This window comes from Leptosomus discolor, chromosome 1, assembly GCF_034619465.1.
Source record: "Leptosomus discolor isolate bLepDis1 chromosome 1, bLepDis1.hap2, whole genome shotgun sequence".
In the NCBI taxonomy this organism is placed as follows: Eukaryota; Metazoa; Chordata; class Aves; order Leptosomiformes; family Leptosomidae; genus Leptosomus; species Leptosomus discolor.
The window spans coordinates 143250017-143273981 of NC_141391.1; the positions used below are offsets into that span (position 1 = coordinate 143250017).

Consider the following 23965-nt stretch of genomic DNA (forward strand, 5'->3'; position numbering starts at 1 on the left):
AATGATTCCTGATCCTAGCCAAACAAGGTTACGCACAGAATAACTCCACTCGCAAATTACTGGGGTGGAGGAAGGTAAGGAAATAGCAAGAAATATTCATGCTACCTAATGCCTATGAGCTCTAATTTGGTTGGACAAAATGGCACCACCGAGCCAGGAGCTGCTTCGAAGCAGGGAGCAGCTCACTTCAGCACTCTACCCAGCAGGGTATATTTACAGAAATCTCTCTAGCTGGATCCATTCCACCTGCTGATCCAAAGTAACTGGTCTGCTGTGCTACTGTAGACAGCACTACTTTCTTCTGAAACAGGAAGGAATTCTCACAAAAGTGGGCTAGTTTTGTTTTTTTCATTGCTTACCTTCACCACAGCAGATCAAATCAATGGGCAGAAAGGAGCTGTGTTGACAAGCAGTATTCTAGATTCAAATTGCAACTCATTTTGGACCCACGCCACCGGCTATGTGATCACTCTATACATGAAAGGCAGCACTTTTCCAATAAGCCAGAGTCAGAAATGGGTTTAATGAAAAGCTTCTAAGAAAGCAGGATAAACATACAGCCTCTTTCATTTGCCCAGTCCCCATCTAACCCCAATACAAAGGGAAAATGCCGCGTGCCACTGAGAAAGGCTAACGGCAGCCTTGTCAAAATAAAGGTGTAACAAGCAGATTAGGCTGCAGAATGGGATTCATAACCTAGAATGATTCCCAAATAAGCTAATAAATTCAAGGGTTAAGTCAGACATGTTCTCTGAATAGCCTGAATAGCAAAGACCTTATGGGTCTGGAAGTAGGCGTGTCTGATGTGAAGAGACTCCAAAAGATACTTTTTAGTCCTTGAGTAAATTCAGTGTAGAAGTCTTTTTTTAAAAAAAAAAAAAAAAAAAAAAAAGATATCTGCTTTTATGCTTGTTCCCATAAGATGATTCATTTAACTTTAATTTAAAAAGAGTTTGCTTTTTTTTTTAAAAAATAAAAATAAAAATAAAATCCATAAAACAGAGTCCAGATTGGTTACCCTTCCGTGTATGAAGAAAATGAACATTGCACAAATGGTTTCAAAGTTACAGAAGCAGACAGATGGAGGCACTAACTGTTTTAGCCTCTGTTTTTGGAACAGATGTCATAGATACATGAACAAGTTATCATGCCTAGATTATTTGTGGTAATGGTCCATGAGTTAAATGTCAGCTAATGGAAGGTACTTATATTTTTCCTCTTTCTCTTATTCTACAGCTAACTCACGCTATTTCAGTTTCCTTCAAGTCAAGAGTACATCCACAATAGTTCATGTGGATGAGCTGTTAGGTAATGCATCTGAGCGTAAAGGCATTACCAAGGAAAGCTTTAATTAACTTCCACTGCTGAACCACCAATTTTCCTTGGCCTAAAAAAACCAAAAAAACCCAAAAAAACCCACCCCAACAAAATCACTTCATCATTTAAAAGAAAAATCTCTTGGAGACAGAAACTGGGACATCTTCAAATTAGCCCTTCCTCTCAGACTAGCCGTTTTCCTAAGATGATCAATTGAAATCTGATGCTATTACTCAGGTCGGGAACACTGACTGTACTTGCAAATATTTTGTTCTAGGCTATTCAGCCTTACTCTGAAGGAGGTTAAATCAAAGAAATTTCAAGAAATGATGCACAAGGACTGTTTTTTAGCAATATACAATAAAATGTAAAAGTTTAAAAATTTCAAAGAAAATGCAAGGTAAAAGCAAAGTAAGAAACTCAATTATAACCACCTGATCATAATTAAGTATTTTGCAAACTGATTCTGAGACAAACAGAATTTTCCCTCTGTTGCATCCAACCACAAATAGGAATCCATCTGCAGCCTGAAAATATAAAGATACTGTCTTTAAAAACATACAATTAAAATATACAATTAATATTGATGACTATAAGGAAGCACACTTTTAAACCTGATTTTTTAAATTTAGTGAGTTATAAATCACACCAAAAAGCCATTAAGATTGCAAGGTCCAAATCAGACCTTCAACTACAGACAGCTAAAGTTTCTTAAACACGGCTTTGGGAAAAGAGGCGGCCAGCTGCAAAACAGCTTAACTTGGGAGTCATCTTACACATCTTGGCAAAGTCTGTCGCAGCCAAGGAAAAAGAAAATAGTTGCAACTGAGAAAGGGTAAAGGGGTGTGAGCATATGACAAGTGCGAAAACAAGAGGAAAGAATTTCTTTCTGGTATTATTTCTGCATCTTTTTTCAAAGTACATCTTTAAAAATTTAAATGAAGGAAAGCAAACAACTGCCAGCGTACTTATGTGTAATTAAGGCATGCAGACTTCAATATCAACATAAAAAATTTTCTGTATTAAACACACAGATTGTAATCAGATTTATTATCTCTTCAAGGGCTGCTGTCTGCCATGCTTGTGAATAATCTTCCTTACACCTTTATGAAAAAGCCTGTATAGCGTACAGAGTTTGTAAACCAGTATTTATCAAGTACATCAAAGCATTTGCTTGAAGAAAAAGATGGGGAAAAGAAGCACTCTCCAACTAAAAACTCAAGTTAATGGCAAGCTTTAATAATTTAACTGAGAGTTTCCTTCCACTTACCCTAAGGATTAGCTGTCTGAGCTCATCATCCTTTAGAAACGAAGGTTTATACCGAACTTCTGTATAGGAGCTAGTGGAACCTGGAAAATAGATTATTTGTAGACATGATATCAAAAGTTATATTTTAAATTTACTTTTAAGAGAGTTATACTTGGTTTGCATTTTGTAAATTTTCTTTGCAAGCAGAACAGCTGAATAATAATAAAAATTCAAAATCCTAAAAATATTAAAAATAAAAACCCCTCATAAATGTATGTTGGTAATGAATACTGGCACACAACCAGCTTTTTTCTTGCCCTTTACTTAGTGTAAAACAAGGAAACTTCTGTTCAGATATCTTTAATGTACTGTTAGAGAAATGGTATTTGAGAACTGCATTTTCCAGAAACATTTCGTAGGCCTATTTCAGAATCCTTAAGATTTGCTGCATCTGAATAATTCTAATGTTATCAATTGTCTTTGGCCATGAATAATGCTTCATTATACTATGCATCCAACAATCCCAAACCACTCTTTTGCTGTTAAATTGAATGTCTCACTAAATGTAGTGAGACTGACTCACTACATTTACTGTTCTAGCACTCATGGCAAGTACTCTAAAATAATTTCTTAGCCATTACAAGCATTTCCACAGCTTCTCCTAGATACTTTTAGTAAATAGCAGTTAAACTTTCCAGCAAATTTCAGCATTTGCTATAATTCCACACAGTATCTTATATTTTTCTTAAAGCATTTGTTTCAAAGATATATGAAATAACTGTGCACGATGGAGTCCAGTTTTCATACCTTATTGTTAAAATACAAATCTTTAAGTGGAAGATTTCTTGGAGACACTTGTTCAAACTGCAGGTGCAATTACTGCCCTGCTAATTTGTCACATTATTTCTTTATGCAAAATTCTGAGCCTGCATGGACCAACGGGCCTCTAGGAAACCTTCCAACCTAAATTATTCTATGATTCCATTACTGTCAAGTTAGCGGCGTAATTCGTTTCCTACACTCCTTTGACTTAAGACTAATGGAGTTCTTAATAGATATGTTTATTCATAATCAGTTTTTTTGCAACGCAGGTAGTCTTTGATCTCTGCTTACAGTTGACCAAATTATTATTCTGAAACAGTGCTGCCAAAAACCCTGAAATCTTGTGTGCTGCTGACAGACCATGTGATATGCAACTCGTATTTGGATAGAAGTTACTTGGGCGGGGGGCATCCCAAAACCGAGTAATAGCAAAAGGAGGGGAAAGAATACATCTTGCCTTGATCCCAACACTAAACTGTTCACTGAGGTCCACGATTACTTTAACTTTGCCAACAGACAGAGGATATAAACTCGTGATAGATCTTTTTTTTGGTACTCTAACATTTCATGGTGTTTAAGACTTTAACGTAATCAAAGTCAACAACCATTCTGTTAAAGTATGTCTTGCAACACTCCTTTTAACTACTGTTCTTGAAGGAAAAAAAATATGTTTGAAAGATGATTATGTCCAAACGTAACTTTTTCTTTAGTTTTACACAACTGGTTTTGGTTTTACGAAGTTACACTGTGAAAGACTCAATCTATCACTGAAGTGAGTTCTCTGTGCTCCCTACCAGTGGGACTACTGACATCAGTTTGCAGTTTTCCCATTGTTGAGCAGACTTTTTTTCTAATCTCATACTGGACAAACAACTCATCGGAAGTATTTGATATTTTATAAGTGACTTGACCTTCAACTTAAAGCCTTCCCAAAATTTAGTTGGGTTTTTAGGTCAGTTTTATTTGTTTGCCTTTGGTGGTTGTTTTTTTTTGGGGGGGGGGAGTTGTTGTTTTTTTGGTTTTTTTTAAATTGGTCTTTTTCCATGATGTTGTAAATTTCAAAGTCAACAGACAAACATGAAATTCCAATACAGAGACAAAGGGTTGATGCAATCACAAACGTGAGAATAACAAACAGGAGTACAAAGACCATTTGCTTCTCTATTAGCTGTATAGCTGTTGGCATCGATACAGCAACACAGGTATTGCTGTTACAGCAAGTATGATGGAAAGTGGAGAGATCGCAGAACACACATTTAGTTTGGGGGTTGGAAAACAATGCAAGATTGTTGTAATTTTTAAAAAGAATCAAGGAGTGACTCGATTGCAAGGCAAACCCTTAGCAGACAGAAGATATCAGACACTGAAGGGTGGCTTTTTTCTGCTATACTAAGCAAAAAAGAAGAAATTAATTTCTGGAAGTTACAAACATGTAAATTTAAATAAGAACAGCTTTGGAACAGAATTCAGCAAGGAAACGTAAAATAAATGACCTTTAACATTGAAGAAGATACACATTACAACTCCTGATAGAACAAGGACTTTCAGGGTTAGTTTCCTAAAACGCACCTTTTAAAGATTTTAAGTGTTGCACAGCCATCCGTAACACTGTAAGCTTGTCTAGCTTTCGTGCCATGGGATTGCACTGAGGTATCATAGCAGACAACTCCTCTATCAAATTATTCATTTTGTCTCTTCTTCGTTTCTCTGTTTGACTGTGAGCCTCTCTAAGAAGAAAAATTATTTTAAGAAAGACATAGAATACATGATTTTCCCCATAATAGTAATCAATTCAATTTTGGGAATGGAACATATCACAAAAAGTACTACTGCACTGAAACAGTTTTTCACACACTACTTTCAGTTGACAATTGAATTGGATTCACTTGAACAAAGCAGAAATGGTCACGATAATGATGTGAAATATTGAGGGGAAAAAAAATATCACAGGCAACAACTTGATTACAGGTGGCAGGAACAAGAGGCTATGAAGACCTATAGAAGTTAAATTCTTCTTGTGGCCCTTGATGTCCAAGTGAATACCTTGACACCTTATTGAATACCAGAGAACTTTTGATGTCATTAGTAATCACTGGAAGACATTTCTGCTCCCTGGCCCTATCTCTACCTGTCACTAAGATGGGATATTCGTTCTGCTACTTTTCCTCTTTTTTTTTTTTTTTTTTAAAAAAAAGAATGCTCTCAGCACTTGCTAAAGCATCTCTGAACTCTGTTTTACACAAACTGACAATCAGAAATGAGCAATGTCTTCTTGTTATCTCATTAACGTAAAAACTACTCAGATTGAAGACAGACACAAACACAAGCTTTTATTTATAGCACAGCAAAAGCAACAGACAATATATTTATATGCGCGTATAAGAGATATAGTGGAGACTGAAAGAAAAAGCTGTGCCTCATGTAATTTCACCAGACATACTTCAGAAAGCTTTCCCCTTCATTCACCTGATAAGTTGGCAGAAAGGGTTTCAGCCTCTGTGCATACTTTGTGGCTCGGGTTTCATCTCTTGGTAAGCCTCTGTCCAAGAACACAACCACAGAAAGGGAGCTTCACTTCTTGGACAGTTTTCATCAGAAAACCACTTCTAAAGCACGTGACAGCGCACATCACAAATATATCTCAGGTCACCTTTTCTTTAATTCTTTCTAGTGGAGTATGTTAGCTTTTCTAGCTGGTCTCCTGCCCTCTAACATCCTCTAGCAGATCAAGAAAAGTTTAATTCACTCTTCCCTCCTTACCCAGAAGACAAGCTAGCTGCTCAACTAAAACAAAGATTATTTTCCTTTCTGATTGAGACCAGACACAGTGGTAGTTAACCAAACTGATAGACAACAAGTTGTGGTCAACGGATCTCCAAAACTCTTCCCCTTAGGCATACTGTAACAGAAGGTATTAAAGGTGATAATTAAGTTAACTACATCTGGCCTGTTGAGAAAGAACAAAGTACAGTTTTGAAGACCTATTCTTCTACTATTTTTATTGTTTTTCACAAAAATAAATCCGTTCTCCATACAAATAATTCTGGGTCATTCATCCAAGTAATAAGCTTTTCCCTCTTTAAAGCCTTTTTTAAAATTTAATTTTATCAGTTATTCTCAGCTCTACATGTTCACCCAACTTCTTTGCATCAAGTAAGGATAATCAAGTAAGATATTGTGTGTGCTCCTTGAACTGTGACCCTCAGGAAGCAGACACAAACGTTTGGGGAAAGAGAACAATCTTCCACACCTCTAAGAGTCAATAAGAAGTTACTGAAACCTGAACAGGTGGATGCAGAAATTCAGGTGATGACTGGATGACTAAGCCTTCTGTTATGTTCCCCACTTACAAAGGGGAAGGGAAAAAAGCAAGTTCACCAATAAGCCTGAGAAAAGAAAGACTGGAGGGAGATAACTCCTAAGCAAACCTTCAAACAGTCTTCTAATTATTTTTTTTCTCCAGCTAATGAACCAAAACTTAAGGAAAAAAAGCTAACAATACAACACGAAAGTTACTAAAGCAATGTCCAAAACAGAATCTTGTATAGCAATCTGGGATACTTGGTAAAGAAAAACTAATTTTGCAGTTAAACAAAAAACCTGTAAATATATTTTGGAACACCCATTTCTTCCATTTTATTTAAATTACAGGAATACTTCATAATTATTAGTTAGCATACTGTATAAATAATGCTTTTGACAGCAGAGCGGATTATGTATTTCTGCTTTGACATCTTTGCTCACATGACAAATGAAAGACACTTCTTTTTAAAACAACTTTATAAAACAGCTCTAGTTTCACTAAGTGGCTTGTCTATAGTTTAAAATATTTGTTCAGGTGAATCATGACTGCATTCAGTCACACAGCATTTCAAAACTTACCAGTGCTTTATGTGAATTTCAATTTGGATTCAGGTAAGATGTGAATTAAAAGTGCAGTGGCAAACCTTGAATAATTCCCTACACAAGAACTTGTTCCAGAACAAGAATTCTTTGTCATACTTTAGCTAAATCCACTTTCATGTGGGACAAATTTTAAATACCTCCAAGTGTAGATAAATCTAGAAAAAACAATTCTCAAATTCATACAGACCGAGGATCAGCTCTTCCCTTTATACACAACTACAGAGTACTACATTTAATTCTCACCTTGAAAATCTTAACCTCGGGTTTTTGCTAAACCATCTGAGATATTCTGCAACACAATTTCCATTAAAATTAGTAGAAAATAAAATCCTCAAGGATGTTCTAAAAATTACTATACATTGGGGGGGGGGGGGAGGAAAAGTTTACTGCCAAATATTTGACAGTTTTAATGAATATTACCCACAAACTCATATATTAGTATTGTGAATCCTAATATTTACTAGCAAAATGTACTTTTAGTGTAAATTAGTACCTGAAATCTTTTATTTTAACATGTTCTTCATCTTCACTCCTAGAGAAAATAAGACACAGAGTTTTACATTGCATATTTAATACGAGGCACTTCTTTCCTTCTGTGAATTCAAAATTACATAGGAAATGCTACAAATTTACTACGGTTCTAACAAAAGCAGAGCCACAAAAATGATCTAGCAAGTGATGCATAACAGAAAGAGACCAAAGCATAACTTCCAAATTCAGTTATGTGAACATATTATGGAGATAGTTCATAATTACGGGGCTATTTTTATCCTGGAGAAAACAACATTAATGGAACATTCAAATAACTGAAATCTAGGCTTGATTTTACTTTTTTATTTAAAATTTTACAAGAGAGCTCATCTATCCATATTTTTATTTCCCAAATTTTATTGTCAAATGATTAAAAAAAGCAACGCTAGCCTAGACTGGGCCTAAAATACCCTTTAATTTCTTATGGTCAGAAAAAGTAAAAATTAAGTATTTTCCCATACCATGCAGCAATGACTGGAAAGTCTATGTAATAAAATTGTAAATGAAAGACAATCATAGTGCCTGTATCACAATAAATACTTGGCAGCAGGAAAATATAAAGAATGATTCAAACAAGGGCAATGATCTTTTTTCTTCCCTAAGTTCACCATATTCTTACCACCGTCGATTCAGAATTTCAGAACATGGCCTAACAGTTATCTCGCCAGTTCAGTAGGGGCGATGTGGCACTTGCAGAGAGGCAGTTCTCATACAAACACTGGCTAGTATTTTCTTTAAAATAAGAACTGATACAAACATTATTAATCTTTCTACAGCAGCTCTTCAGCTTTTTTTTTTTTTAATTCAGCAGAACAAACATCTCATGCAGTACTCTCAACTCCATTCCAGAGGAGAGACCTGCTAGCCTATGACCATTTTAGAAGAGGCATATGTTGTACTGGAAGGACTATAAGGGAATGGGCCAATCGGTCAGCAGCTCTTTCATACGAGGAAGTGGAATTAGAACAGCTGGCGACTACAGCTTTAGGGAAGACCCCAAAAGCTGCTTTTACCTGTAACTAAGTGCTGGCCCCAGCAAGGATCCAGCAGCCAGAGCCAAATTAACACATGATTCAGAGATCCAGCTCTTCAACTTGGGATTTCACTAGAACCCAAGAATCTTCTAGATAGTCTCATAAACCCAAACACAGAAGTAGGCTGGGCTCACAGGACCCTAGGACTTTTCTTCAGTGAAACTGTTTCAGTTTTAGACGAGTTAGCTATACCTAATATTTTTCTTTCATTTTAAAAGAAACTTTTACCAGAAATGTGCATATACTATGAACTCCAACAGAAGTTACATCGTCTGACTGTAACAGGAGAAGAGGTAAGGGGGGGGCAGACCAACTGCAATGCAGCATGTGGCCTATTAACTAACTCTCCTTCCCCTCTCCTTCTCCCTCAGGAGCTCCTCTTAGGGAAGAAACTAGAACAAACTTGCTGCTCAAGCAATCAGTCACAGCCTTCAACAGATTTAGCCTCTGTCCTAACAGCTGTGTTGTTACTGATATGAACAGCTAGATTAAAACTACCTTCACATACAGTGAAATTCTACCTTACAGCTACAATGCAGGTATACTTAATCAGTACTAGAAAGAACAGAATCTGTATGAATCAAGAAAAAAAAAGAGAATAACACCTTTTCCTCTATTTTCTCAACTGATTCATTAAACACACTTTCCCATTTCTTCTAAAATGGAAGCAGAGGTTTTAAAGACAGAAGTATTTTTATTCACACTCTTCCATCATGAGCGCCATCGAAAAAATCCCCAAAGAAACAATTTATCCCCCTCAAGAAAGATTTTTATACTACCCAATCAGCCATGTACCAAACAGTGACTGCCCTGCTGAAAGGGATCTAGGGATGCTGGTTGACAGCAGGCTCAACGTGAGTCAGCAGTACGCCCTGGCAGCCAAGAGGACAACCCGCACCCTGGGGTGCATCAAACACAGCTTGTCAAGAGAGGTGATTATCCCGCCCTATTCAGCATTGTTGCTGCCTCACCTTGAATACTGTGCGCAGTTCTGGGCCCCACAATTTAAGAAGAAAGTGAAGGTCCTTGAATGCATCCAGAGGAGGGCACCAAAGCTGCTGAAAGAGCTGGAAGGCATGAGGGGCACCAGAGGACTCTGGGTTTGTCTAGTTTGGAGAAAAGGAGGCTGAGGGGTGACCTCATTGCTCTCTACAGCTTCCTGAGGAAGGGAAGTGGAGAGGGAGGTGCTGAGCTCTTCTCCCTGGGATCCAGTGACAGGACATGTGGGAATCGTTCAAAGCTGTGCCAGGAGAGGTTTAGGCTGGACATTAGGAATCACTTCTCCACTGAGAGGGTGGCCAAACACTGGAACAGGCTTCCTAGAGAGGTGGTCGATGCCCCAAGCCTGTCCATGTTTAGGAGGCATTTGGACAATGCCCTTAACAACACACTTTAACTTTTGGTCAGCCCTGAAGGTGTCATGCAGTTGGACTAGATGACTGTTGGAGGCCCCTTCAAACTGAAATATTCTATTTTATAAAAAAAGAATACTGTACAGCTACATATAAACAAATCTATTTTCCAAGTAAGGTATCCAGGTGCAGAAAAAGAAATCGCAGCAAAGTAATCATGTAATTATCAACTATCCCATAACATATATACATAAAGGGTTTACTTACGCTGCACAGACAATCTTAACTCTGCTTCGGTACCTTGTAATAGCATTATTTTAAAATAGCTGTGGTAGTTCTATTTTTAAAAAGCACTTGACAAGGTTAAAAGAAACAAACAACAGAAAATGTTTACATGCACCAGTCCCAGAAGAGTATGAGACCTTTCCTTCACCTCCCTAGTCTTCTTATTTAACTGTTACTTTTCATACATTCCATTCATACCTTAACTTCAATACTAACAAGTCTGGTAAAGTTACAAGCTAAGAGTGTCTTCTTAGAAAGAAATATCAGAAAACCTTAATGGCTATATATCACTTTGTACAGCACAAAGACCTGCCCTTAGACAAAGCATTCCTTAAGGGAAACCACAGAGCTCATCTAGCCAAACAGGAAAATGTGACATGTTTATACCACTGAAAACAGAAATGGATTAATTTATAAAAAGTACCTTTTCTGAGGATCACCATCAACTTCAACTGTATCCCTGCAGAAACAGGTAATAAAGTAAGCAAAACACAGTTTGAAGCACAAAAAGATGACTTGATATAACCAATGAAAAAAAGAGTCACAGAAAAATTTTAGTGGAAACCCCACTTGATTAGTTATTTTCAGCAAGGACATTAGTTTTTAGAAACTAACTACTAGTTCTTATAAAATAATACTTTTCCAATTAGTATTTCAACTTGGGACATGAATTTTATTTATGACAGAAGTTTCATGGAATCAGAGAGGGATCCAAACTTCCGGGAAACACTGCTGATGAACCAGCACTCTTACTGAACAGGTAAGAATCAACAAGTGCTACTGAAAAAGAATGGAGACTTTTTTTTCAGAAACTAATGTGTTTCTGGAGTTTTCAGTGATCTACAAGATACGTTTGAATCTCCAAAGTGACAATTACATCAACATCCACAGTACAGCTACATTCTGTACATCAGTGGACTATATATGGAAGAAGCAGTGATTAAAGAGAACCGCTTTAATAACCACAAATACATGTAAATTTCCTACCTCTTCTCCCTTTTTTAAACATGGATTTTCCACACTAGTTTGGAGATACTTGTAATGCACTAGATCCGCAGGCTGATTTGTGCCCTTACTTCTGGCTGATCAATATAGTTTTGAATAGATCAATTTTAGAAAAAATACTTTTCTCTGTAAATGATTATTTGGTTAACTGGCATCTGTTTGGCCATTATAAAACAGGAGAAAACAGTCAACAGAATCATTTCAGTAGTCAAGTATGACCCACTTAAAAAGACTGAAGACGACTGTAGGACAGTCCTCATTTTTAGGTCACAGGTCGGTCTGGACTTTTAAGTAAACGGCTGCCCTGGTCACTGAAGAAGCAGTTCTGATTCTGCAGTTCTAGATCAAAGAGCTTAGCTAGTAATCTTGTTTCACTCTTTAAGGTGATACTCTAGTGTGCACTTGAGAGACTTCAAGCAACTTAATAACAATTTGCTGCAAAAAGAACCTGCCTTTACCAGCAGGCAAAGAAGGGGGGTGGGGGGGTGGGGGAAGAGAAGAAAAACCCCAAAGAGTTAAGATTGAAATTTCAGCATTAGATGCACATTAAACAGACACTGCAGGCCAGGAAATGGAATTATAGAATCCTACACATCTCTCAGATTTAAGGATTATTTTTTCTATTTTTAATAACTCAGGATCGTCAAAGAACGCATTTAGAAGAAACTGTAATAAATAATGGTAATAAATAAAGGAAAGAGGATTAGACAGTTACTATGGTGCATAAATAACAGATGAATGTCTCAGATTTCTGTTGAGACACATACAGAATCAATTTACTTACTGGTTATCAGAATCACTTCCTTTGCGCTTCCTTGGAATCTCAGCCACAGGAGTATTGAAAGAAGTGGTGGTAGCAGGCTTAGTTATTGGATTCATGAGGTTGGGGACTCCAGAAGCAACGCACGGGTTTCCATCTACTGAGAAATTATCTGTGAATGAGGAAAAAAAGCTCAGTGTCCAGTAAGAGGTGTATCATTGTGTATCCATTCTGATTTTAATTTGGGAAAAAAAAAATTGTCCACAGGCAGCTTCTATGCCTCTGACACAGAAAACTTACAGGTCGCACTGCTACAATATAAGTTCAGAAAAAGAGTACATCGTTTTCCCACAGTCCTGTAACAACCTCATCAACCCAATCAACACATCAATGCAATATAAAATACACCTATTCTCCTCCCTACAAAATCTTGGCAGACTACACTTAAATCCCCCAACACCTCCATCATCCTGCTGCAAAATCACAAGATGCGGCATTAGTCAGTAGATCAAAATACTTCAACTAACACTAAACTAAATGTAAAAAAATATATAGCAAACTATGTTTTTTAAACAAGTTGGACATCCAAAAAATGAAAGTTTGCCATAACTTCTACAATTACACATAATGTCAGTCCTGTAAATCGGAAGAGTCGTGAAACCTTGTCAAGTTCTACCTCAAAGTTCCCTTCGCAATTCTCCTCTCAAGGAAAACAGCTTTGTTTCTGAGAGGGACAGAAAAGAAGCCACAAGCCAAAACAATCCTAGCAACCTACTGGGAAAGGAAAACAGTCTCAAGGAATCGAAGCACAACTATTTCCCCATCTCAAGGCAAAGCTATCACAAAGAATCATCCAGCTGATGTTTAGGTAAAGAATTGGAATTAACTCTGTTTCAGCAAATGTAGACACTCCTTTAGGCTGCATGTGCCAGTGAGATAGTGTCCTATGTGATACATCTAGAAACAAGAATTAACTCCATGAAGGGACACATGGGAGATTTAGAAAGGTCATTTACGAAAGTGAGCAGCTCCTACTTTTAGCAGGAGGCAAAACCCAAGACGAGTACTTTCAAAATCCAGCAAGAAGAAAAACTGGATACTTTACGGTGAGTTTTCTTTTTTTAGCATCTCTGCTGTCCGTAAATGATAAGTTAAAATGTGTAAAAAGAATGATACGCAGTGTTTGTTTTTTTCCTCTGAGGTGTAAACACATCTTACACCAGAAAAATTACCTTCTAGGTTCTCATTTTCTGTTGGAATATGACTCTGGAGAGTTAAATGAAAATAGGCTAATACTTGAACAACAGCTTGCCTGGTCTTCCACTAATCCTCTCTCTACCAAGTCAGACTACACAGAGTCAGCCCTTGTTTTATTTTAGAAAGCTCTTTAACTCATTAAATCACACAGGAAGTTCAAAAAAAAAAAAAAAAAAAGATGGAAAGATGGAAACTCAAAGAATCAGTAAATACATAACAGCTTTTCGGCATCTGCAACAAAGAAAATTCAGTTACTTCAAATACACAACATATTCAAGTTAAGGATATTAAAAATACATTAAAAGAAATGATATTATAAACACTACAAGGGCAAAAATGGTAGATGTTTGAAATATTTTTATGATTAATCATCAGTTCATAAATCTCATTTCATATTTCTACCATAAATTCAAGCAATTATAAAACAAACAAAAAAACCCTCCAACAATTCCAGAGGAACTCTTTCTTTATAAAGAGTAGTTTTAATTCACTTAGGTCATAGAAGCCTATAATCACTAGATTAAGTTACTGAAGTATAACCATACTTCATGAATATTCATGAAAGAGTACTTACTAAACAGAAACCTACATGTATCAAAGACAAGAACGCCTTGAGCACAACAGATCCTTTCGCCCTGGAACAAAGCAGGACAGAACAGACCCACTGACCTAAATACTGCCTAGCACACAGATGGCCAGCCTGCTTTCTAAACCACTTCCCTTTAAAGAAACAAAATGAAATGCATGATTTACAGCTTTTCCAATTTATCCTTCATATTATCAAAATAACTACTATTTTTTCCTCATGCTCAAGCAACAATTTCTGAATACTGCAGTTATGTCCTTTACATTTCCTAACAACACCCTCTTCTCTTTCTCTTAAGAAAACCAAAATCGTTTAGATTATCAGCAACAATGACCTATTAAGAACTTCTACACTACAATTTTTAAGTGATAAATTGAATCCCAAATACTATTACCATGACAAACTAAACGCCGTGTTAAATGCTATCTAATTAAATGCCAGTAAGATAGCCAGTTGATCTTAGACAAAAATATAAAGTTAATAATCTGCATTGATCCCTAACATATGCAGTGTATATTCTTTACATACATTCTTTAAGATTCTCAAAAAAAAAAACCCCAAACAAATCAAACCCCAAAAAAACAAAGGCAATGCAAAAGAACAGAAATAAAGAAATAAATTTAAAGCTTCAAAACTACCAAACTTGGTAGAAAAGTAATGATTTGGAATTAAACAGACAAGAGCAAATCTTTCTGATACCTACTATTGACTGAACAAGAAGCAGAGAGAAACAGTTCACAAAGCCAAGTCAGTTTTGACAAGTCAGTAAGAGTGCTTTAAAATAATCTCTTAAGGCTTTATAATAGCTATCATTATGATACTAGGTGATTCCAAGGTGCTTACTCTCTCCCTGAAGAGTGTTGTAACCTCGTGTAGTCTGCAATGAAAGATTTCTTTACTTCTCTGGCTATACCACTTTGGGAGAGCTGGGTAAAGGATTTAAAAATCTTTGGGTTCACAAAGAGAATGAGCTAGAATGCACCCCATTAAGCAGGGCGTGCTGCTATCATAGGAAAAAGCTGGATTCTTACCTTTCATTTGTGCACCTGGCTGAATTTCTTATATATTCAATTTCTGTGAACATTTTCATATCATTAACATCAAAACCAAACACCTATAAGAACCCATGAAGCAAAGCTAAATGTTTCCCACATTTCATAGTACTCTTGCTTCATGAAAAATAATATCCAGAAAGATCGTTCTTTATTACAAGTTTATTTTCCTGGAAAACCAAAATTAGTTAATTTTTAAACTACCAGAAATAGTTTAATTCAACTAGAGATATTTTTTTCTACCACCCCAAAGGCTATTACTTACACTAGTCTGGTTTGCAAGTCAAATAAAATTCCATTAAGAAATTACACTTTTTAAAAAAATGATTACTGTTCATTTCAAAGTTTTGCTAATGCCCTGGCACAGTGAAAACTGAATTTAATGGTAAGAGAATAGCTCCTCAAATAAGTCTATTTATGATCCGTGTTTGGCTCTCAGTATTAAGCATATGCTTTCTATTATGCTTAAGTAATAACATGCTTACCTATATGAAAAACTTAAAATATTTTAAAAACATATTATGCACATCAGGACAGATGAAAGTATTACCAAAAAAACCCCAAGTGTAATCATTCTCTCTGCAAAAAGCCAAGACCATCCAATCATTACAAATACACCGTATGAAAAATAGCTCATTCCCAGTAAGTGTATCAGAAAAAAACCCTATTATTTTAACACTAACTTCAGTACATTTCATAATTGGGCAAACAAAGTATTTAAGGAATGTTCACCAATATACACAGTTCTCGTCACATCAACGTACAAGACCCCACCCTGCTGAACTACAACCTGTCTTGTGTTTTTCTACAAGAAAAAAAAAAAAAAAAAATTACAGTCCCCAAGGAGGCTGGCAAGGAAGTGAACAATTGCAAATGAGCTACATGAAACTACTGTTTAGGGTGGGATATGAAGTAAAGACTTACGAAATCAACTGTATCCTATGTTCAGCAAAAGTTCTGCATAAATCACATGCAATGCATTAAGAAACAAAGCTTGGGAGACTCTACATTTTCCCCATGACTGACAATAATATTTTCTAAACGCATGCCACATTCCTGAGCTGTTTTCTCCACAAACAGTTTTAAGGTTTTCCGTTCCTGAACAAACACCATCTACTAGAAAAGGCTTATGGCCAAACTCCATCAGCCATAAAAGGTGAGATTCATCTGAACAAATAAAGATGTCCACATCTGAACTAGCCATTCTAGCCCTTCTTGGAGGGAAGAAGACATTTCTAGGGTGATTCATCTTAACCTAAAATAGATTCCTGCAGTTGGTTAGATGAAATACAACATTTCTAGGGTGATTCATCTCAATCTAAAATAGATTCCTACAGTTGGCTAGATGAAATACAGTCCAAGAGTGCCTACCTTTATTCAGCAATTATACAAAGACCAAAGTAACTAGCTCAGACTTGGATATCTACTCTGTAGACATCTAAAGATAAGTGAGATCAATCCCACCCAAGGTGGCTATAGAACTATCATGCAATTCTTAAAATATAACAACCACAGACAGCACCTGTTTGTGTCACATGTGACAATTTTAAGCCCAAGACGGTCTTTCAAAATTAGTGTCCTAATTCTGCACTGCCACTTCATGGCCCACTCACCCCCCCTATGAAAGTTTAGCTTTTCTGGCTAGGTTTACTCCTCACAGTACTAAAGTAACATTTTAGGAAAGCCTAAACATTATTTTGACTTCTTGGAATCATCAAAAGGAAATACCAGATACACATAAGCACTCCAAAAATCAGCAGAAAAATACAAGTGATGTAGGTATTAATAAACTAATAAAAAAAAAGCTGCTGGTCAGCCCTCATTTAGCCAGTTTAAAAAAGAACATCTAAATCCATCTTCCCGGCTATTACAGCAAAACATGCTTGAAAGAAAACGTCAATGAATAAGTACATTTATAAAACTTATGGGTGCCACTCTTCATAGTCTGAACAAATGTACACATCAGACTTGGAGGAATGTCACAGCTCTGCAGCTGCTTAAGTTAACTACGTGGTAACACTGGCACAACCCTTCTAAGAATAAGAAGGCACTCTCAATCCAGCTTCCTAGTCTGAAACACTTTCTGGCAGAAGGAAAGGAGAAGGAAGAAGTTGCTTTGAATTGAAATTTCTAAGACCACAGATGCCACGGACTATTAAAATGTGTATGTTCCAAATGTATGTTCCTGGCATGCACAAAAACCTTTAGCTAGAAATTCAAGTTCAAAAAAGCCAAAATTATGTCAGAAGTGACTGTAGTTAAAGTGGCACATAAGGGTTCTTTAGTCTAACTAGGCGAGTTATTAAAATTGAAGTTTACTCACACAAGCTATGAGGCTATGCCCACAGTAGTAAATACAACGGCAAAACAGCCACAGGTCAGTAGAGAGAAGCAGCTGTTGCAGAAGCCCCTGTTTCTAATTTGTAAGTAGTACAGGGAGCTTACACTAAATCACATTTAGGCCGGTTCACTGGGCCAAAAATCCTTACAATGCATGTGTTTTAAAGCTGTCTGAGAACAAACGACCAGTTCTTACATTTGGAGTTGGAATATGTTTGGTATGTGCCTGGAGTAGCACTAACTTTGCTACAATAAAATTCTGGTTTAGTTTCTTCTGAAAGGAATCCAGTTCATTTACACCAAAACTGCTTTGCAAACCAAACCCACGAGCAGTAAGTGGGGATGATGGGATTCAGTTCGAACCAATGCTATTGCTCTGAACCAAAATGCTAATGTGCCCACAGCCTCTGAGTACTTACTTGATGTCAGGGTCTCAGTCTGAAGTCCTTAGGAGTGCAGTCAGATAAAGCAGCAGAAATATATACACACACAAATCTAGGCACAGAAGCAACCTAAATTTTCTAAACTGAGGTACTACTCAAGACATCAAGTTGGATTCTTAAGTTTTGTCACAACTGACATGCTAATTTATTTTTTTTTTAAGATATAAGATGTCTCTGATGACCTAAGCAATTACAGATATATCTATCTATATATACATACAGCACACACACAGGAGAGCTATTGAGTCAAATAATTTCAAGTAACTGTCACGTAAATTGCTTTATTCTACAATGGAGTTATTTTTCTGAAATTACTTTAATTCTTACTGCAGATTTTCATTAAAGAATGAGAAAACTATAACTATATCCTACATACATACAGTACTGTACGAGGAAGAAAGTTACAGGTGCTGCGATACGCATCACTTTACAGGTCTTGCAGATCTGAACACCTACAAAACAAAGAACCATATTTTCTAAACAGCAGTGAGAGTTGTATTAAATATTCTTTCTATTTATTTATTTTAGAGCTTTAAAATAGGCCATGAAAAGCATTTTTGGACTTAGCCACAGCAAGTCTGGCATCCAGATCATAGCCCACAGTAGCTCTCATTGGAAGTTGGGGCAGCAACTTTCATTGGAGTCAAGTTGTGAAAACAGAAGAAATGTACTGCCTAAAATGGGAGGGGGAGGAGTGTCCCCAAATTTTATCAGCATGCGTAATACAGGAGGCAGATACACAGTTTTCAGTAATGAAACCATCTTATGAACAATACTGTACAGAGAATAAACTCTTATAGGTTAACTTAACACTGGATTTGCTTTTAATATCACAAAATGATGGAAGGAAAAATTTTAATATCCTGAATTACAGAAATTTAAATAAAACATTAACATGGGCAATTGATTACTCTCCACATCTATTTTCACCCCTCAGAAGTATTCAAAAATCACAACTTCCCAATTAAATCACACATTTACTTAATAGATTTCGAACACCAAATATTTGGCCAAACCTATTAGTGTATTAAAAAAGTATGACTGTAACTAGCTAATGAAAAGATATTGCACAAGCCCTTGAAAGGCTACGCTGCTTTCCCAGTCACTTTCAAGCTCAAACCAGGTCGCTGATAGAAATCGAGAGTCTCATATATCGTAGTTCATTACTGAAAAAAAAAACAACCCTCTCCAATCATAGACTGCTAAAGGAATGGAGGGTAGCTGTTTTCTTGTAAGGTTTTGATTCATATTATTGTAAAATGCTGATTCCCATCAAGTCAGCTGCAGAACTTCCATAGTTTCAGCTGGCCCTAGAGTCCAAACAGGGAATTTTCAAGAGGGTATTCACAATGATTCACTTCCCACAATCACCCCCAAATTATTTCTTCTTAGAATGTATTTGATTCTTAGTTGGTATGACCTGTCCAGTTTAAGAGTTTGTTTTTCATAATGTGCAAAGAAAGAAAACAATAATAGGTACATTCAAGTGACAAAAAGTATTAAGCAACTAACCTCAGTGTGGACCTACTCCACAAAAATTAAGACACTTTTCTCCTAAAAAAAAAAATGGGAAAACCCCTGTTTCTTCAAAGTCCATTAGAAGAACAGGTATACACACAGGTAAGAAAAGAAACAAGGGTGGTGGGTTTCTTTCACAATAAAACATGAAAGCTTATGGTTCATCGCTTTCCCAAATCTATTTGTAAAGGGAAACGCCCACAGATTTGAGCTTTTCTTTATTTTATTTCCATTCCTTATGGAATGTACATGATATAGAAACAATAACTCCTTGTTTTAAGCACAATTTAACAGACTGCAAAAACTAAAAAAAAAAAAAAATAAAAACAAAACACCAAAAACCACATTTTGATTTCAACCACTAGATTACTTGCTACAAAATTATACCAGTATTTAAACAATCAAGCAGCAGAGACAGAAAAATGCCTATTATGCTACACAACCAGGATCCCCATATACTTTAAAACACACAAAACCCAACAGACATGTAGAAAATGACAACTACTAAACCTAGAAGAATTGGTGCTAACTAAACAGAACTGCAACAATGACTTAGGAGAAATCTGCTCACTTCTGTTTTTCAAAACACTTCTTTCTCCTCGGAGAAGGGAAGCGACATACTCATTTCAAAGCAGAAGGAGCACAAACAGCTGCTGGCGGTTTACAATTAGCGTTGTTTTAGTACCAGAAACTTATGATTAAGAACAAGGAAGGAACGTCAAACCTTGGTCACCATACAAGCATGGGCACGCACACTCACACAGAAGCCAAGATCACTATACCTAAAATATTAAGTTACACTTGCCTAAAAAAAAAAAAATCATATTAGCGCATTAGGAACACATAAAACAGCTAAGGGTATATCAGAAACAGTAAACTACCTACCAAGTTAAAAAAAAACCAACCAAAAAACATTTCAGTCCGCATCGCATCAGTATAATGACACATCTATAACAGCAATAAACAGAAACAGAAAGTGAACATTATACTCGGGATTTCTCTGTAAGTGCACAACACGGTGCCGCTCCATCCACCCCCGTGTCCCTTCCCTGAACTGCAATGGGAGAAGGGAGTTAGCGGCGGCCAGGTCACACCTGGGGCCAGCCTGCGTGCAGACAACACCGTGAATTAAAGCCCCACCGCCACAGAGTCACCCTGGGAACGCGACTGGACCGAAGTGCCCTCACAGGAAAGGCTGTACCCCACGGACGGCCGCGCACAGCCCGGGGACGCCCACCCCTGCCCCCGTACCACGGGCACCGACCTCACCACATCGGTCAGGCAAAGATCGCCCCTGCCACATCGCGGAGGTGGGCAGGCAGGCGGGCAGGCGGGCACCCCCCACCCCACCGTGACCCCCCCCCCCCCACGGTGCAACGCACCACCCACAGCCCGCACACGGCTGCCCCCCAAACGGCCCCCTCCCCCGCCCCCACCTTCAGTAGCCCGCCGCTCCTCCTCGGCCCCCTCAGCGCTTCCCGCTCCTGCCTCGGCCATGGCGGGCGGCCCGTGCCCCGCTCCACAGCGCCCCCGGCACCGGCGGCATGCAGGAGGTGAACTAAGGTGAGGAGAAGCGGCCCTTCCTGCCGGCCCGGGGGAGGGCTCACAGCCGCCCCGCCAGCCTCCCCCCTCCTCCCCTCACTGGCGCCGCCTCAGCAGCCCCGCCGCCGCCGCTACCCCCACTCCTCCCCGCCCGGCGGGACACTTCTCGCGAGATTTCGGGCCGCGCGCGACCGGGGAGCGGCCGGTGCCCTGCGGCCGCGGCTGAGGGGCGGCGGGCGGCCCCTTCCCGCCGCACCGCGGCTCGGGCTGGCGGGCTGCCCCAAACGGAGGGGGTGTGGGCGTGGGTGAGGGTGCTGCCAGCCGCACCGTCCTCCTCTGGAGCTCTGAGGCCCGCCAGAGTCGCCGTGGCAGTAGGGGAGGCCACGCCACGCCGCGCCAGCCGTGTTGAATGTATGCGGGCAGTGCCCCCGCGCCCTCTTGGCGTGTTGGAGAGCCGTGGGCCACCTCTGAGCTTTGCAGTGTAGGGGAAAATCGCCAAATCGCTGTGCGTTAGCCTGTGTACCTGTTAGATTTTCAGAGTGCTGTACAGAGGACACCTCATCTGAGGAAGAATCAGGGTCTTGGAATAGTTTTGGTTGGGAGAGGCCACTGTGGGTCATTGGTCCAGTGTGTGGTCAGAGCAGGGCAGAAAATAGTCACACGTAACAGTAAAAAGTTACTGTTAACTTTTTAAAATAGGGTTAACTTTAACTGGGATATTAATTGTGTTAGTAGACCTGGATTACACCAGATGCTGAGGCCGTAGCCATGGTTTTTTGCCAATACTAGAAATACTTTCAAAGTGAATCTACCCATCATCCTCATTGTGCTTTGGTTCACATCCCGGAGTAGCCTTGGTGTGTGTGAAGCGTATTCGTTTTGCATGAAGACCTCAAGATGCACTTGTAAGAGCTTCACGTGCTCCAACTGTTAACAGGAATTCACTCCAGTGGACCCCACTAGAGCTAGTCTGCAATTAAACCCCTACAACACATAAAGCGTGGGTGTTGGGACCTCAGCAATGCCTGTTCTACCTGACAGAACCTCTCTTACTGTCCTGCCCTGCTTGTTAATGCTGATATAGCCTGTGCTCGCTCAGTTCCAGTTGGCAGAAGAGGCTATTGCCTAGACTCGCATGTCCTTACCTGTGCCATCTTCATGGGCTGCGTGTGTGCCTGCTTCTAGCTGTTGAGCTCGGGTATGAGGGAACTTACATGTACAGTGCAGCTGGTATTGCTTACCGGTAAGGCTGGATCCAGATGATCCGTGTGAAGGAAGCTACTCCTGCAGGTGTTTTGTAAAGTGGGCTTTCAGAATGTCTGTCTGTCATTAGTCATGGGGAGTCCTTTGGAACTAACAAAAGTAGGTGTAAAGTATATCATGTTCTTCTGTCATCTGTTCTCGTGGTTAATATCTAAGTTGTTTCTTTGAGCTGCAGACAAGTGATTGTTTTTTCGGACCTGGTGGCATGATAAAATTACTCTTTAAGATGAAAACCATCCTTTGCTAAAAGTGAAAAAGGCAGTGTGACTAAATACACAGAGAGACCCATGTGCTTTTAATAAAAAGAAGAATATTATTTATGTAAGTATTATCATCATTGACTACATTATGCTGAGGGGAAGTATATATATGTGAATGCCAGTTATATGCCCAGGTCAAAGGAATTTGCAAGCATGCAAAGGGTTAAGCCAAAACTACGGGTTATAAAACTGCTTTTGCAGAAATAAATTGCTTGAAAGGTAGTTTTCTGAAAGGCTGTTTTCTTCAAGAGGATAGTCACATGCCAGCGAACAATGAGGCTGGAGCTGTAGAAACAGTGCAGAGGGACTCTTGTAGTAATGTTTCTGAGCATCTCACCGCCGATGGTAAGATTACAGGTGATGGTGGATATTTATAAAATTATAAGAGACTGTTCACTGTTGACTCTCTTAAAAATAAAGCTTTTTTTTTCCCCCTTCAAAATCAAGGAAATTTTTTAATCCTACTAAAGATTCTTACTATAGCTTGATATACCTGAACAAAAACCTCCTGTGTGTAAAACAGCTCTTTCTATGTCTGTTTTCTCTGTGTAGGGAAGCTAATATTTTATCTTAGGAAAGCTAATACCTTGAAACAGAAGTCTCATCAAATTTTTGCTTCTCTGCTTCCATCATCCCATCTAAGACAGCAGTTCAGTATTGTCTTTATTTTAAATATTTATAAACATCTGTGTCTGTCAAAACACTCTCTACAATGAACTGAAAGGAGGTTGTAGCGAGGTGGGGGTTGGTCTCTTCTCCCAAGCAACAAGAGGAAATGGCCTCAAGTTGCGCCAGGGAAGGGTTAGATTGGACATTTGGAAAAATTTCTTCACCAAAAAGGCTGTCAAGCACTGGAACAAGCTGCCCAGGGAAGTGGTGGAGTCCCTGGAGGTGTTTAACAGACGTGTAGATGTGTCACTTAAGGGCATGGTTTAGTGGTGGAGTTGGCAGTGCCAGGTTTATGGTTGGACCTGATGCTCTTAAGAGTCTTTTCCAACCTAAACGATTCTGTGATTCTAAGAACTTGAGAAAGTAAATCCTTGCAAAATGACATGGGCAAAATCCATTGGAACACCTATGGATTTAATGTAACATGGTTGAAGATTAGTAACTTGCCTAGTCAATGAGAGAGCTGGGAAAAAAACCCAGAAAACAAGGATGTGTTTCATTCATAGCTTGCTGAGACTTAGGCAGAATTTACTTGCCTAAACTCCAAACTATAATTGTGAGAATGATTACTCAGATGGAGTCCTGAACTCCCTTTGTGCCATCTTTTATACTTTGAAGCTCCCAACACATTTCACATTTGACTTCTTGGAAGCACCCTGTCTGTATGGGAGTGGGCAGCTCGGCATCTCACCCATAGGGTTAGACTAGGCATGCAGAAGGGCTGAGTGGGTGGACGGCTCTAACAGAATATACTCTGCTGGCCGGGGAATCGTG

General features: G+C 38.6%; 1 protein-coding gene across 1 annotated transcript in view; it reads right to left on the bottom strand.

Moving 5' to 3' along the window:
- BMAL2 (basic helix-loop-helix ARNT like 2) overlaps positions 1-20954 on the bottom strand; it is a 38943-nt gene extending 17989 nt beyond the window's left edge. The window contains exons 1-7 of the mRNA XM_086466444.1: positions 20894-20954; positions 12286-12433; positions 10921-10956; positions 7788-7826; positions 4958-5115; positions 2588-2667; positions 1752-1844 (exon numbers count right to left, since the gene is read on the bottom strand). Coding sequence (XP_086322570.1) covers positions 1752-1844; positions 2588-2667; positions 4958-5115; positions 7788-7826; positions 10921-10956; positions 12286-12433; positions 20894-20954 — 615 coding nt within the window. The remainder of the gene's footprint in view (positions 1-1751; positions 1845-2587; positions 2668-4957; positions 5116-7787; positions 7827-10920; positions 10957-12285; positions 12434-20893) is intronic.
- Between the last annotated feature and the right edge of the window lie 3011 nt (positions 20955-23965).